This window comes from Hyalella azteca, unplaced genomic scaffold (assembly GCF_000764305.2).
Source record: "Hyalella azteca isolate HAZT.00-mixed unplaced genomic scaffold, Hazt_2.0.2 contig1120, whole genome shotgun sequence".
Classification (NCBI taxonomy): Eukaryota; Metazoa; Arthropoda; class Malacostraca; order Amphipoda; family Hyalellidae; genus Hyalella; species Hyalella azteca.
Window position 1 is genome coordinate 64,015 of NW_025931451.1, and position 13,626 is coordinate 77,640.

At 37.1% G+C, this 13,626-nt stretch overlaps 2 protein-coding genes across 2 annotated transcripts in view; one reads left to right on the forward strand and one right to left on the reverse strand.

Annotated features, from left to right (window-relative positions):
* The first annotated feature begins 2,100 nt into the window (after positions 1 to 2,100).
* On the forward strand, positions 2,101 to 5,748 carry LOC108675282 (Golgi SNAP receptor complex member 2-like). The gene is made up of 4 exons (XM_018163278.2): positions 2,101 to 2,327; positions 2,632 to 2,737; positions 3,143 to 3,295; positions 3,832 to 5,748. The coding sequence occupies exons 1-4, from the start codon at positions 2,185 to 2,187 to the stop codon at positions 4,072 to 4,074; spliced, it is 645 nt and encodes a 214-aa protein (XP_018018767.1). The 5' UTR covers positions 2,101 to 2,184; the 3' UTR covers positions 4,075 to 5,748.
* The window catches only part of LOC108675273 (pseudouridine-metabolizing bifunctional protein C1861.05), a 139,732-nt gene continuing 131,835 nt past the window's right edge, over positions 5,730 to 13,626 (reverse strand). Inside the window, exons 11-15 of the mRNA XM_047881610.1 lie at positions 12,821 to 13,093; positions 8,351 to 8,808; positions 7,875 to 7,965; positions 6,840 to 6,912; positions 5,730 to 6,183 (exon numbers count right to left, since the gene is read on the reverse strand). Of these exons, the coding sequence (XP_047737566.1) occupies positions 5,997 to 6,183; positions 6,840 to 6,912; positions 7,875 to 7,965; positions 8,351 to 8,808; positions 12,821 to 13,093 (1,082 nt within the window). The 3' untranslated portion in view covers positions 5,730 to 5,996. The remainder of the gene's footprint in view (positions 6,184 to 6,839; positions 6,913 to 7,874; positions 7,966 to 8,350; positions 8,809 to 12,820; positions 13,094 to 13,626) is intronic.

Here is a 13,626-nt window from a genome sequence, read left to right on the forward strand (position 1 = left end):
AACTAGATCAGCCAGCTTAAACTGAACTGATACTGAGTGTAAGAAAAAGCCCATGTGTGCCACTGTGTTAAAATATTTGAACTTTTGTGGCCTGATTGTACAATTTTCACTTTTGTTGGCAATTAGAATCAGATAATAAGTAATTCATCTAACGACTAACATGAATCTTTCAGTTCTAAACTTTCAATTTCCTAAAATGGCAGGAAAGCAAGCACTAATTGCAATTTTCAGCTCTAAAGATTGAAGGTACAGTAGATATATTCCATGCCAGCCATACTGTCCAATAAAAATTCATCGTGCCATTCCGTAGTATAACAAGTATACCTATACAGTGTGGAATTCTAGAGGGATATTAAATTAACCAGTACACATAGCATATTGGAAAGCAGGACCTGAAAGCTTGGAAAGGCCAGGAACTTTACAGGTTGATGGGGATGCTTTCAAGCTGTGATTGGTTGATGGGGATGCTTTCAAGCTGTGATTGGTTGATGGGGATGCTTTCAAGCTGTGATTGGTTGTTTCCATAAGCCCCGCCCCCCAAATATGGTATATGTGCTACAGTACTGGTTAACTAAATACGGTACTTAACTTAAAACTTGATCATTATGAACAAAGGGCCTGGAAAATCTTCTAAAAATCCAATAAATAAAATAAAAATAAAAAATATCTATCAAACAAGAGACATCCAAATTATTCTATAACAAACCTGATGTACTATACAATTGAAACAGTTTGTCCACTTATGATCCATCTTTACATTTATAGTCAGTTACATGGCAGAGCACATTATCAACGGAAAGCTTTTCACCTTGGGTGGAAAGCTTTTTTATAAGTGAACTTCCATTCTTAGAATTCCAGCCTGAGTATATATATATAAAAGAAAACAAGCTTTTGTGAAATTGGAGTGCTCTGTCATAATCAGGACTCTGGGTCGGGGACTCAGGAGAGTCCATAGTATTAGAAAGTTGCTAATTTTTTTATTGAAATGTTTGGTTCTACATTTGATTGAAATGTTTGGTTCTATTTTGGTACTTTGCCAGTTTGCCTATTGGTAGAAGTTGAAATCTTGCAATTTGTTAATATCATCATTTATCAGTAAAATCTCAGGGAAAGATTGAAACATTCCTATCTATTTTATTAATCTCTTAGTTTTAATTTTGCCTATTTCCTATAAATTTGGGTTCTCAACTTCTCATGACTTGAGGAAAATAATCTGGAATATTGGAATTTTATAAGAAACTTGAAAAACATCTTGTGGAAAATATTGCCTTTTTTCAAATTTTCAGCAAAAAATGTTAATTTTCAGCAAAAGCGAATTAAATTTTTCAGTAAATAGAGAGCCTAATATAAAATATCAGATAGAATTTTCAGAAATTATATGCAAAATTGTGCTGTTATTCTTATTTAACTGGAGAAATGTGGAATGGGCCATGGAAATGCCAATCTGGAATATCTGACATAATGTTCCAAAAATTTCAGGTATATTTTTTTTCTGATAGAACTATTCCCTGACTACCAAAATTATGTTTGTGAGTCATAGATGCTGCAGGACCCAGCTGCTTGACAGACTGGTAGGAGTGTCATTTACCAGTAATGCATGATAATCAATTTTTGGGCTATGGAGCAGTCATTGATTGGATGACTAGTGTATTTAGTGAGCCAAACATTCTGAATAGAATTGCACAACTACAGGGTTTTTGGTCTACATAGCATCAACAGTTTCTTGAAATTAAGACAATTCAATTCATGTTGCCATAGGGAAAATACAAATATTTGTAATGCCATTTTAAAAGGCTTGTTGATATAAGATCTTTGCAAGGCATTAAATTGAATGCTAGTTTGTAACCAGAGATATTGTAAATTCTGACACTTCCTCAGTTGCTACCAGCCTGGTGGTGGTGGTGGGTCTCCTAAGGAAATTGTTCTCATATAAAACTCTAATGCCTATTTAACTCAATTATCTAGTTGTTTGATAATGCAGCAGTTGTTTGAACCAAAGATTACCATTTACATGTAAAATTTTAACATTATATTTATGGAAAATTTTTGATCCCATGATGATTTATGTCAGCCAAGTATATTCACCATCTTAACTTGCAGGTCACAAAAGGTTACACAGATTCAAAATTTCCTCAGTCACTCTGTGGGATAGTTTTAAAAGTTTGAAGAGGGAATACTAGATCCATGGATGCACTATACCACCAAACCAACAGATTGCTTCAGGAGGTGGCAGGTGTAGACTTGGGTCGCATTGAGAGGCTTGGAGATGATCCCAGCAGAGAAGATGTTGAAAAACAAGTGGAAGCTAAGCTTGAGGAAGTCAACAGGTAAAATTCTTGATGTTATTATATATGTGAAAAAAGGTCCCAATTTCTATTATCTACTTTTTGAGCAATATATTAAACTTCTAATTACTTGAGACATGAGCAAAGCATAATGTCAAAAATTTGTATGCAAGTTCTGACTCATGTCTCCAAATTGTATTAATTAAATTTTGAACTATCAACATCACAAAATTTTAGAATATCTGTTCAATCTCCTGCTGTATCAGTTCTCTTTAAGTTCAATATTGGACTTATCCAATCTCTTTACCTCTTATAATTCATTCTCATTGTTCACATTTTTTTACAGCAACTGTGCTCGGCTAGATATTTTAGTGAACAAAGAGCCTCCTCAGCGCCGAAGCAGTGCCAAATACAGAGTTGACCAGCTCAAGTACGACTGTCAACATATAATGGTATGATTTAATTCTCAGAGCTCTTGGTTCTTAGACGAAAATTTTTTTCTTTTGTGCTCATAGCACTTGAATTATGTCAATAAAGTCATTTATGTGTTTGAGAAGTTAAGTATAATACAAACATGTTTGATTCTCTACAACCAGGATCTGTTGAACACCTCATCATTGGGGTTCATTTTTTTACACATTTTTTAATGCTGTTGTCAATTGTAATTAATTCTGTGACATTATTGTGCAATCTTTCTTGATTGGTTTACTAGAAATTTGATCATTCTTCAGGCTCCAATTACGTAATTAATAAGAATATTCGTGCATGTTTCAGGCTCTGTTTGAGCAATAAAATTAAATTCTGCTACTCTTTACTCAATATTAGGAAAGGTCCAATATTGAACTGATTTTCCACAGAATTCTCTACGAATGATCCAGCAACGCCGGGCATTGAAACGTCAGCAAGAAGAAGAACGAGCAGAACTTCTGAGCAGGAGCTTCACCACTAATGACAGCAATCACACAACCATTAGTCTTGACTACTCCTTACAGCATAACAACCGGCTCCAGGTAAACAAGCTTAATATTTCTATTAGAATGATAGTCAATGAATCAATGATTTCCTGTCCCTACTTCCAGCTGGAGTTGATCACTAATTATATTTTTATGTGTTGAATCAATTAATTGTGTGGCTTTCTTCCTGCCAGTTGGAAATATTTCTGCATCATGTGATCTAAGAGAGAATCTACAGTCTAAATTATGTCCATTTCAAGAGTAGTCATTTCAATGCTTTCCATAACCAAAGACTTGATAGGTACTTTATAGCGCATTTTCTCATTTATGGAAAAAAATGCATTATTGTGCTCGCCATGTCCATCTTTTGGTCCGTCCGTCCGTGACTTCGTTTTTGTCGATGAGAAAATGCGTTCTCTGTCACTCACTGCAGTGAGTACTGAGTTACATTTTTTAATCTTGTATGTATTTAATCGAATTTTGTGATCCGGGAAATTATTGCAATTGGTTTATTTAATATACCTGAGTGTCAATCATCTAAGTGTGATGTATGCAAATTAAATGCATTGAAATAATTAGCTTGACCTGTGCAGTCCTCTAACCGGTATGTGGACGAGATGTTGAGTGCTGGCAGCAACATCTTGGAGGGTCTCCGGGACCAAGGCTCAGTCCTCAAAGGAGCTCACAAGCGAGTGCTTGACTTGGCCGCTACTCTAGGCATGAGCAACACGATCATGCGGCTTGTTGAGAGGAGAGGTGCTCAGGATAAATATATTCTCTTTGGTGGCATGTTCATTGTACTTGTCGTTCTCTATCTGCTCTTGAAATACTTCTAGCTACCACTTCGTTTCTTGTGGCTTGTTTGCTTCCAGCTAATATATGAGTCATGTACCCTATTAAAGAATGATAAGCAGGTTTTATATAAACTATTTTATCGAGAAGCTAGAGAGAAACGGTGAATTTGTGGTTCTAATTGACATCTGGTGTGAATATGCTTCACACTAACCTCAGATGGTGTCATGACACGCATACCTTTTCTATTCAGTATAGTTAAGTGGAAATTTAAAAAAGTAATATTTCAATAAATCGGAATCTGAAATGAAGTATTGTGCCCAAGTCTTACACACTTTGGATACTTCATCTCCATTGAATTAATTATTAGTTTCATATTTCTTCCATTCATTACATATTTTGCCTCTTGAGGAAGCTTAGAATTTATTAGGAAATTTAGTTGAACGTTCGAATGCTTTCCAAATTGGTTAAATGCAAAACACGTTCTAGTTGAGACTTAATCCGTGTCATAGCTAGAGACAAATTAAAATATTAATTCCCTTGCACATCTCCTGCAGGGGAGCAATACAAGTAGAAACTGGGTACCGGTAGTCATGTTATTTCAAATAGATTATTGCTAATCTTAACAGTGATATTTACTTCACAAAAGTTATGAATTAAATTATTATTTCCGTACTATTCTTTCCATTGTTTTCTCCAGATAACATTTTGTGAGAATTTATTTGCATTGAATTTCTTGCCATGTGTTGAAGGAATATAAATCCTTGCCTTTGAGTATTTTATGGGACATTTTGTTGTTATTTGTATTGCCTTTTGCTGTAGCATCTTGTAATCAGAGATCAGAGTTTGGTTATCACTTATTTTGAGGTAACTTCCCTAGGATTCGCAGGTCTTGTGTACTCTTTATTTTGTTACGTAGATACTCCTATCTTTATATAATATGCGTGCCCTTTTTACTCAAATCAGGTAACAATGCCTTAACGTTTACTGGGTTGTGTTTCACGTCCTCGAGTATACACATTCCAGTGGCAATGTAAAACTCTGTCTGTATTAAGGTGACGTTGGTATCAGTAGAGCGATCGGTTTCATGGCTGATGTAGTTTTGTGTTTATTTAGCGGAGGCTTCAGTATAATGCTACGTTTTTTGCAGTATTTTTCTTCATTGAATGGCATAAACAAATACGTATCTTGACCACTGATTGGCGGTTGATGAATTTTTGAATTTTTATTTCTTAGATTATTGCCTTTCATGAAGTCTTGGGAACCTAACGCTGTTGTGCAAATTTGCTTTTATATTGCTCTCTAATTTGATCATTAGATGCCAATTGCAGATCTATGCTACTGATGTCGTGAAGCGCTCATCTTTCGTTCAAAGCTCTGGCCCAATTTTTCGCTGAGAATATTTCATTTTCACTATAATTTCCAATATTCGGTCGCGAGAAACTCAACTGTTCGATACGTTAACTTGTCATGGCTTTACTGTATGGAGTTGACATTAAGGTACGAGATTAGCGCATCGCGTTTAGTACGGAAACCTAACTGTAGTATATGAATCACGGAAAGTTTTGACTTGCGAAGCAAGAGAATCCATTTCGAGTAAGGCGACAAGTTGCTACTAAAGATATTTCACCATAAGTATATTGTGCAGAAAGTGACCGTAATTGAACTTAAAGGGTATTTTGTTGATAAAAATATATAATTTCAGTGTTCAATTTTTTTTATTTTTGAACGGTCTGCATTGTTTATTGAATGTGAGAGACGTAAGCACGGCTGAATTCATTTTCAGTGCGCTCATTCTGAAATTTCCCTAAATTAACAAAATAAAGTAAATTTAAAAATCCCCACGTTTACACCATATGTTGAAATGTTAGATACAGGCATGAATTTGACTAAAAGTAAGTTGATATCCCTTATGGTGCATTAAGTAAGTAATTCAGAAAACATTTCTACTGAGGAATTGTCCGACTCAGTCCCGGTGAGGAACGAGCGTGAAGGCCAGTCTGTCTGCCCCCACGACTGCTGGAGGCGCGCCGAGTGTTGGTGGCACGGCGGCGGTGGCCTGCAGCGACAGCAGCGCCGCTCTGGTGGCCGCCGCCGCGCATTCCGACACCAGCCCGCCACGCAGCATGCCTGCTATGAAACCGCTGGCCAGACTATCGAGAGAAAAAAAGTATTATTTTCGACGTAAAAGAATAAACGAAATTTCAACACGTTAACGTTGTTTAACGTTTATTTTAAAAACATAGCTTGTGTTTAAGTAATGTTACATTCTCGCGTGACCTGACGTTAGCAAGCGTCAAATCGTCTATTACAACGTCATAAATTACGACAAAGCACTGTGAATAATAATTTGGAGTTGGCGTGATGCGCAAACAGAAAATGTGCCGTTTTTTAGTTACGCCTTTTCTCTAAAATTAAAATGGAATTCTCCGCGTTACGAAAAATTTTGCTTTCAGAGCCAAGTGCTACTACAGTTTTGGTTTTTATTGTTTATTTAGTGCCCTCTTTTTGTTTTTAAATTATGGAAATCCAAATCATTATTAATAAGTATTTGAACCATAATGAATAAGATGGTTGGTAATGGTTCGGTTTATTCCTGCGGATTCTTTTTAACCCCTTTACTGTGGTTATACTGCAAAATTTTCAAACATTTAATATTGCACAAAATTAACTTTCTCCAAATTTTCAACGTAAGCAAATTGACTGCAAAAATATTGTCATTTGGAGAAGTGAACCTTATCTGAACCCCTATACGATAATCTGTAACAGGTTAGAGAATGTGTTTCGAATTGCTGTATGTGAGCCTCACCAGTCGCCAGCCCCAGACACCGACACCACGGAGTCGCAGGCTGGTGGTGGGAAGTGAAGCCCAACGACCTCTCCTGAAACGCGATACGGAGGGAGGGCTGTTAGGAGGCTTGGGGGTGGACAGTTACGAGGATACGGAGGAAGGGCTGTTAGGAGGCTTGGAGGTAGACAGTTAGGAGGATATGGAGGGAGGGCTGTTAGGAAGCTTGGAGGTGGACAGTTACGAGGATACGGAGGGAGGGCTGTTAGGAGGCTTGGAGGTGGACAGTTACGAGGATACGGAGGGAGGGCTGTTAGGAGGCTTGGGGGTGGACAGTTACGACAGTACGGGGAATGTGGGAGGAGAGTACCGAGGTTGAGGAAGAGAACTGAAGCGATAATGAAATAAGACTGCAAAGTTGTTGAGCAGGGAATGAATGATAGTGAAAAGTAAATGAAAATTAAACATTAAAAGGAGAACGTAAATAGAGAAACATAACCAGGAATGACCCCCGTCCTCAAATTAACTTGGCATAAAAATCATATACGTATACGGTACGTTTGTATACGTAATACCGTACAAAGAACATCAAATTGTAAAAATGGAGGAGCGATGTCTCATATAGAAGATAAATTAAAATAGAATTCATGCATCCACAGTGAAGCTCCTCAGATCTGCTTCACCTCTTGAAACTTGATAATTCTTTAAAATTAATGTTGAAAGAAATTCAGCAAGCCTAGGTATTAGTTAATTCATACATTCCATTATGGTTCTTTCAGCACACGGTGAAAAGAATTAATTATTTCCTCATGGTTATTCAGAATAATTGATGTTGCCCCGTTTTTCATTTGATATTCCTAAGTTTCGTTGCACAGATAAATTTCACAGCCTGAGAATTTAGTCTTCACTGTTACGAATTTATGAAAAAGTCATTACACAGACAATTTTCCGGCCTACAATAATTATTGATTTGGTAATCGCTTGAGATGTAATAAAATTTAGTTATAGATCTTCTTAATCTTGAAACTCAAATTTCGAAAGAAATTATAAGTTCACCTCTTTCGTCGGAACCTTGACCACGCGTCGTCGCTGCTGAGGATGGCATCAGTGGCGAGTCCTCTTCGCCCGTCACAGCTCGTCGGACCACCTGCAATGTTGAAGTGTTCACAATAAAAACTTCACCAATTATGAAATTAACCATAATGAAAAATAGTGTGCGATTTCATCGACATTGGCATGGCCAATTTACTGAAAGATAGATAATCAGCCACTACATAGCGTAAATATTTGTTATCATTCCGAAATAAAGTTGCCGCCAACAGAGATATTCACTAACTGGTGTTGGCATATTCAATCAAATTTTTACGCGGCGCTACAATTACTCAATGTATTGAACATGCTTGTCATTGCAATTTATTAGATTTTTATCCAAGACGGCCAGACATAATCAAATTTTTAGCTAGTGCATCCGGGTTTATTTAATGTTCATTCGTGTATTATTCGTCTTTGTGTGGGCTCTGCTTATGACTCACCAAGAAGCCGTGCTGCCCCAGCGTCACCATGAGCGCAGTCATCGCCGGAGTCAAAGTTCCGGATTGCCGCGATTTTGGCGATACCATTACGATATCTTCTCCATGCTCTGTCCTGGTATTTTCAATCAATTGTGAACCATATAATGAGCCGCCGGGTGATGCATTTTTGTCTCCGATATGTTCAAATGATCCGCCATTTTTTACAGAATTTTTAGGACTCTGATTACGTTCATTCAAATTTTCGACTCCCTTTCCACGTTCTGTCAACGTTTGAGAGCTGAAGGAAACTTGAGTTGTGATGCAACGTTCATTGTTTGGAGGTGCCACATTATCGCCGACATGATGGTTGTGAAGTGCCTTCGTATTGTGCGAGGTGAAGAGAGGAGCGGTTATGGCGACGATGTGGCTCAGGAAGTTCGGCAAATCCACGTTTTCCGATGGAATGGGGGGCACGTCGCCTGTAATTGTTGAATTTCATATAAATTAATAAATTTCCTATGAAAAATATTTCGAAATATTCATTGGATATTGGGGTATTTTAGTTCATTTATTGTCTAAATTTGCTCATCCGATCTGCATTAAATGACGATTCCTCAGGATCAGCTATGAATCTGAGACACCTAGTCCTGCAGTAACGGGCTGAGGACGTTATATGATCTCTGTTTAGAGACTAAATTTAATGATCAAGTTAATTTGAACGTCAGAACTGTTACACAAAACCAAACAAGTGATGACATCTAATAATTTTCCATTAACTTTTTCTGTTATGAGATGAAGATAGAGTAAAATAAATTTATAGTAGACGTTGTTCTCCGCAAATGATTGACTTTCATTAGCATTTTTTTGTTATGACAGCTGATAATTCAGTAGGCGCGACGCCAAACCTAAAATTCTGCTCAGGTTTCAAATCAAGAAACCACAAAAAAAATACAGTGAGAATATTGAAATCTCTGGCATTTCTTCCTGCTTTATAAGTGTTACTAAAAAGCCACACCAAATAGAAGAAAGAAAGAAACATATTGCTGCAAGAAATTAAAAAAGGTCGCTGACCCGGTACAGGTTTGCGAAGAATCATTGGCTAGGTGACGGAAAAAGGGAAAACTTATTTAATTAATTAATTCTCACAGAGCGTTGGTGTCATTTTGCTATCGCTGCAATCGCTGCCATCACGATGGTTAAGATGAACTTGACGGAGCACAGAACAATCATAACCAAATCGACCATTGTGCTAAGTGTCAATTCAATAAAAAAATATGAAAAGCAATAAAGTTCGATATGACACGTTTAATAAAAGTTTCTTAAATTATTGTGTATTATTAACACTTTGAAAACGACTACTGAAAACAATTGTGGTGAGTGAAAAGAATCGGAGCGAAAAAAATATTCATGGTAATATATTCCTCAAAACTACTTCGTTGTCGAAAATAATATAAATCAATTTTACAATTGAATGAACGTGCGCCGAACTGAAATTGCTCTGAGTGTTATTGCACATTTGGATGTGCTGTGGTGTGAAATCTATACTTCAAGATGGCAATGAAATGAATAATGTCTGCAGGTAAACCTGCGGACTTCACAACAGAGCCACCTGCAAGCGTTCTGTCACAGAAAACACTGAAGTGCAAAGGATCCTAGACCGGTCGAGGGAGCCTGTCAGCACAGAGTCTCTGTGCCGTACAAGAAAATTCTTGACAGAACAAGAATTTCTTGAGAATAGACCAAGCAATATCTTTATGCCAGAACGAAGTAGACTTGGTAGAGATGGTGCGATATCCTAATGGATTTCCAGTAACAAGCACTTGCACGTAAAAAGAATAATGTTTAGAATTTTATTTCGCTATCAAAGCAGTCTAATTTTATCATATTACTGGAATAAATTCTTGTCCAGTGAGAAAACATACTACAGTCCGGAAACTTTCTAAGATAATTCAACTTGATTAAAGACAGAAAGACCGGAACAACGAAAAAACGAGTATTGTCCCCAAAATAAAACACTGAGCAAACAAACACAACTTATTGCATAATTAACTTCATATGCAACTTTTCCGGTACAAATGCGGCTGCCCTTTAATATGTAATAGGAATTTAAGAAAGAAAAACCATGGCTATATGTTCTTCATAAATGACATCAGCTGCATTTGCCTTTCTCTTCATAATCTATAAGCTTACTCATACCCCAATTAACAACAACAAAGCACATGCACGACCACAAAGTACGAACAGTATTACTTCAACTTCACGCCACATGATTTCTGCATTTCTGCAGTTAGAGAGCACTAGACGGCAACACCGCAACACTGGTATCTATAGACATCCCTGTCGCCAAGGTCCACAAAGCGAGAGAGAAAGCAAGATGCAAAACAAATAAGACTGCAATAAAAACGTTTGACCGCTGCTCAGTATTCAGTAACAGCAAGCCTTCCGAGCACCAAGCTGACAAACTACTCACCGTGCGCGTAGTATAGGAAAATTTGACCGTTTAAACACGAAAACAGGCGTCATGTTCACGAATATTTAGTTATATATTATTTTCACCTCAAGTTTAGACTTACTTGGATATTGATTTGCGTATATTTTAAAATTGTTTATATCCGAGGCGAGTCTTAAAAACATGCATGCAACTGCCACTTTGAGTAGGGATATATAATGTACCGTATAAGGAAAACCTCTCACTGACGTTCGATTAGGTCATCATTTGTACGTATCTCGTGAGCAGAAACCGTCAACACTATTTCTCCATACTCACATCGCAGATTTTCATCAGAACCTATAACTTATTTTCGCGTACATACATTTGCATAATGCGTTATTTTTACTTAGTATTCATATAATATAATCAAAAAATTATTGAAATTGAAATGGAATATAAGATGTTACAAACATTGTAGTGATGTTCAACTTGACAGCAGCAAAAAATTTATAGAAACATCACCAGGAACTTCGCTGCAATTCTCGCGAATTCTAAGGGTCATCAAGTGGCTGCATTGTTAATAATATTACGTTTCAGTTCACTGGGCGAGATATCTTGAAAACGTATCAAGAATTTTAAAATATTTTGGAGTACTTTTGATGAAATTTTACCAAAATCGTAAGAAGTTTTTTTTGCTATCTCAATTTTCGTAACTCAATGTAATGTTAGTTACAAGAAAGGTGCGTTTGAAGTATTACATAGGTATAGTATTTATGCGTACATGTATATTTTTCGTGTCTATCAAATATCACTATAAGCTCGTGCTAATTTCAAAATTAAATGACTCAAAATTTTATACTGTTCCCAGGGAGGAATTATACGGTTAACCTACGAGCGATCAGTGGCAATACTTTATACATTAATCGGTGTTAGGGGACATCTTCTTGCTATTAAGAATGAAAAACTGATAAATTCACCTGGATTTAATTTTCTAACACCTCTAAAGCACAATTAAAGTGGCGAGAGTATGTGTTTGAAAACTGTTCGTGCCGTTTAACTGGTTTTATTGCTGGACGGTTGGCGCCCCAAAGGCTAAACGTACCTATTCGCATTCAAACGTGAATTCAAACCTAATTCGAATATACGTGCAGTGTCGGAGCAACTTGTGTCCTTGAATGTTGAGTTTTTATTACGAATAAATCGAACGCTACGAACAAACTTCAAAAAACGTCAATTTCTCCGGGGCGTATCGGGTATTAAGACTATTTTCTGCATCTCGTCTTCGGTGTATATTTTGAAGCTCAGTCATATCGAATTATCCGTGCCAGTGCAGCTAAAGCAACTTAAAATCCATAATCATTAATTGTTCAAGTTCCAAGCTAATGAGACTAGAGCGTTTTGAGGCACACAAAATTTCTATCAAATTAATGGTATAAGATCTACTGATTTTTAGTTTGAAGAACCGACTCCCTATGCACAGGTGACTGAGGTTATGTAGACATGAAAGTTGTGCTCATGAACGTAGACGGGTCAAGGACTGTGCCAGTGGCGTCAAGTAGATGTTAGAAACATTACTGGTATGAACTGGATGATAGAAGTTTATTTCCAGTACATATCAAATTGTTTGGCTGAAACCCACCTGGTCCTGAAATGCTTCAATAACACCACCCACCTTTGCACGTAATGCCATTCAAAAAGCTGAAATCACTAGCAAAGCTTAATGCTGATATTTAGCACGTAGAAGTTTGAACTAAGAGATACCCTTGCCAAATTTATAACAAAAATGTATTTATCTTCGAGGCAACTTGGAAGAAAGAGCGGTGAAAGGTTACCGACACCAACCTAGGCTTCAAAAGTCATATATAGCCTACAGAGAATCTACATTTAATTTCATTTATTATTATTTAATTGAGATGATAGTCATTATAAAAATGGATTTCATTTGCAGTAATTAAATTGTGATTAATACATAATGATCAGCTAAGCGATAACCTACTTCTAAATTCACAGCTTACGTAACCTAACAATTTTTCACCAATAAAAACTTGTCAGTACGTTACCTAGATTGAGGAAGTTGCAGATGATGCGTAGCTCGTTGAGGTTTGGAGATGCAAACATCAATCCTCCGCGCCTGACCGGCGTTCCGTGTTCTTTTCTGCTGGCGCGACCGTCGTGTGTTCGCATTGTTTGATCGTCTTCGTCGCTCCTACCGTTGCCTGCTTCTGCTTGTACCGCGCCTGTAGTCGCTAGTGAATAGCCCGCCGTTGTGTCTGGTCTCAAGTTCCCAGCCCAGGGCTTGTGAGCTTTGAGTACATCCGTTGGCTCAAACCACACTGAGAAAATAATTCAAAGCATCTATATTTTTTTGTAAGGAACTTGCAATTTCTTCGCGTCAATACTTTTCTATATCTAGCTAGTAAAAGGTATGGGTAAAGGAATTTCAATGATGTCAACGATGCTTTTGTCCATTTTGATTTGTAGGTATGTATTTCCAGGAACAGATATAAATAATTTCTACGAATATAGTATTCTAAGTGCCTCACTCTCCGCGACCATTAAACATTTCTACCGTCACATTATTCGGTTCGTATAAAAATATGACACATGATACCGTATAGATGTAATACCAAATAAATTTTTCTGAATACCGAGTGCATAAATTGCTTCCATAAGACCATAACTGACTAACCCAGCTTGCAAAGAACTTCAGATCACTACAGAAGCATGCATCGAGGTCTCCCATTAAACAGTAACTAATTTTTCATTTTCTATTAACACCTTGAGCGCGTGACAACATAGAAAACGAAATCCATTCCAGCACCTGAACTTCACCTGGCTGACGAGACGTGGCACCAGCGCAAAGCCA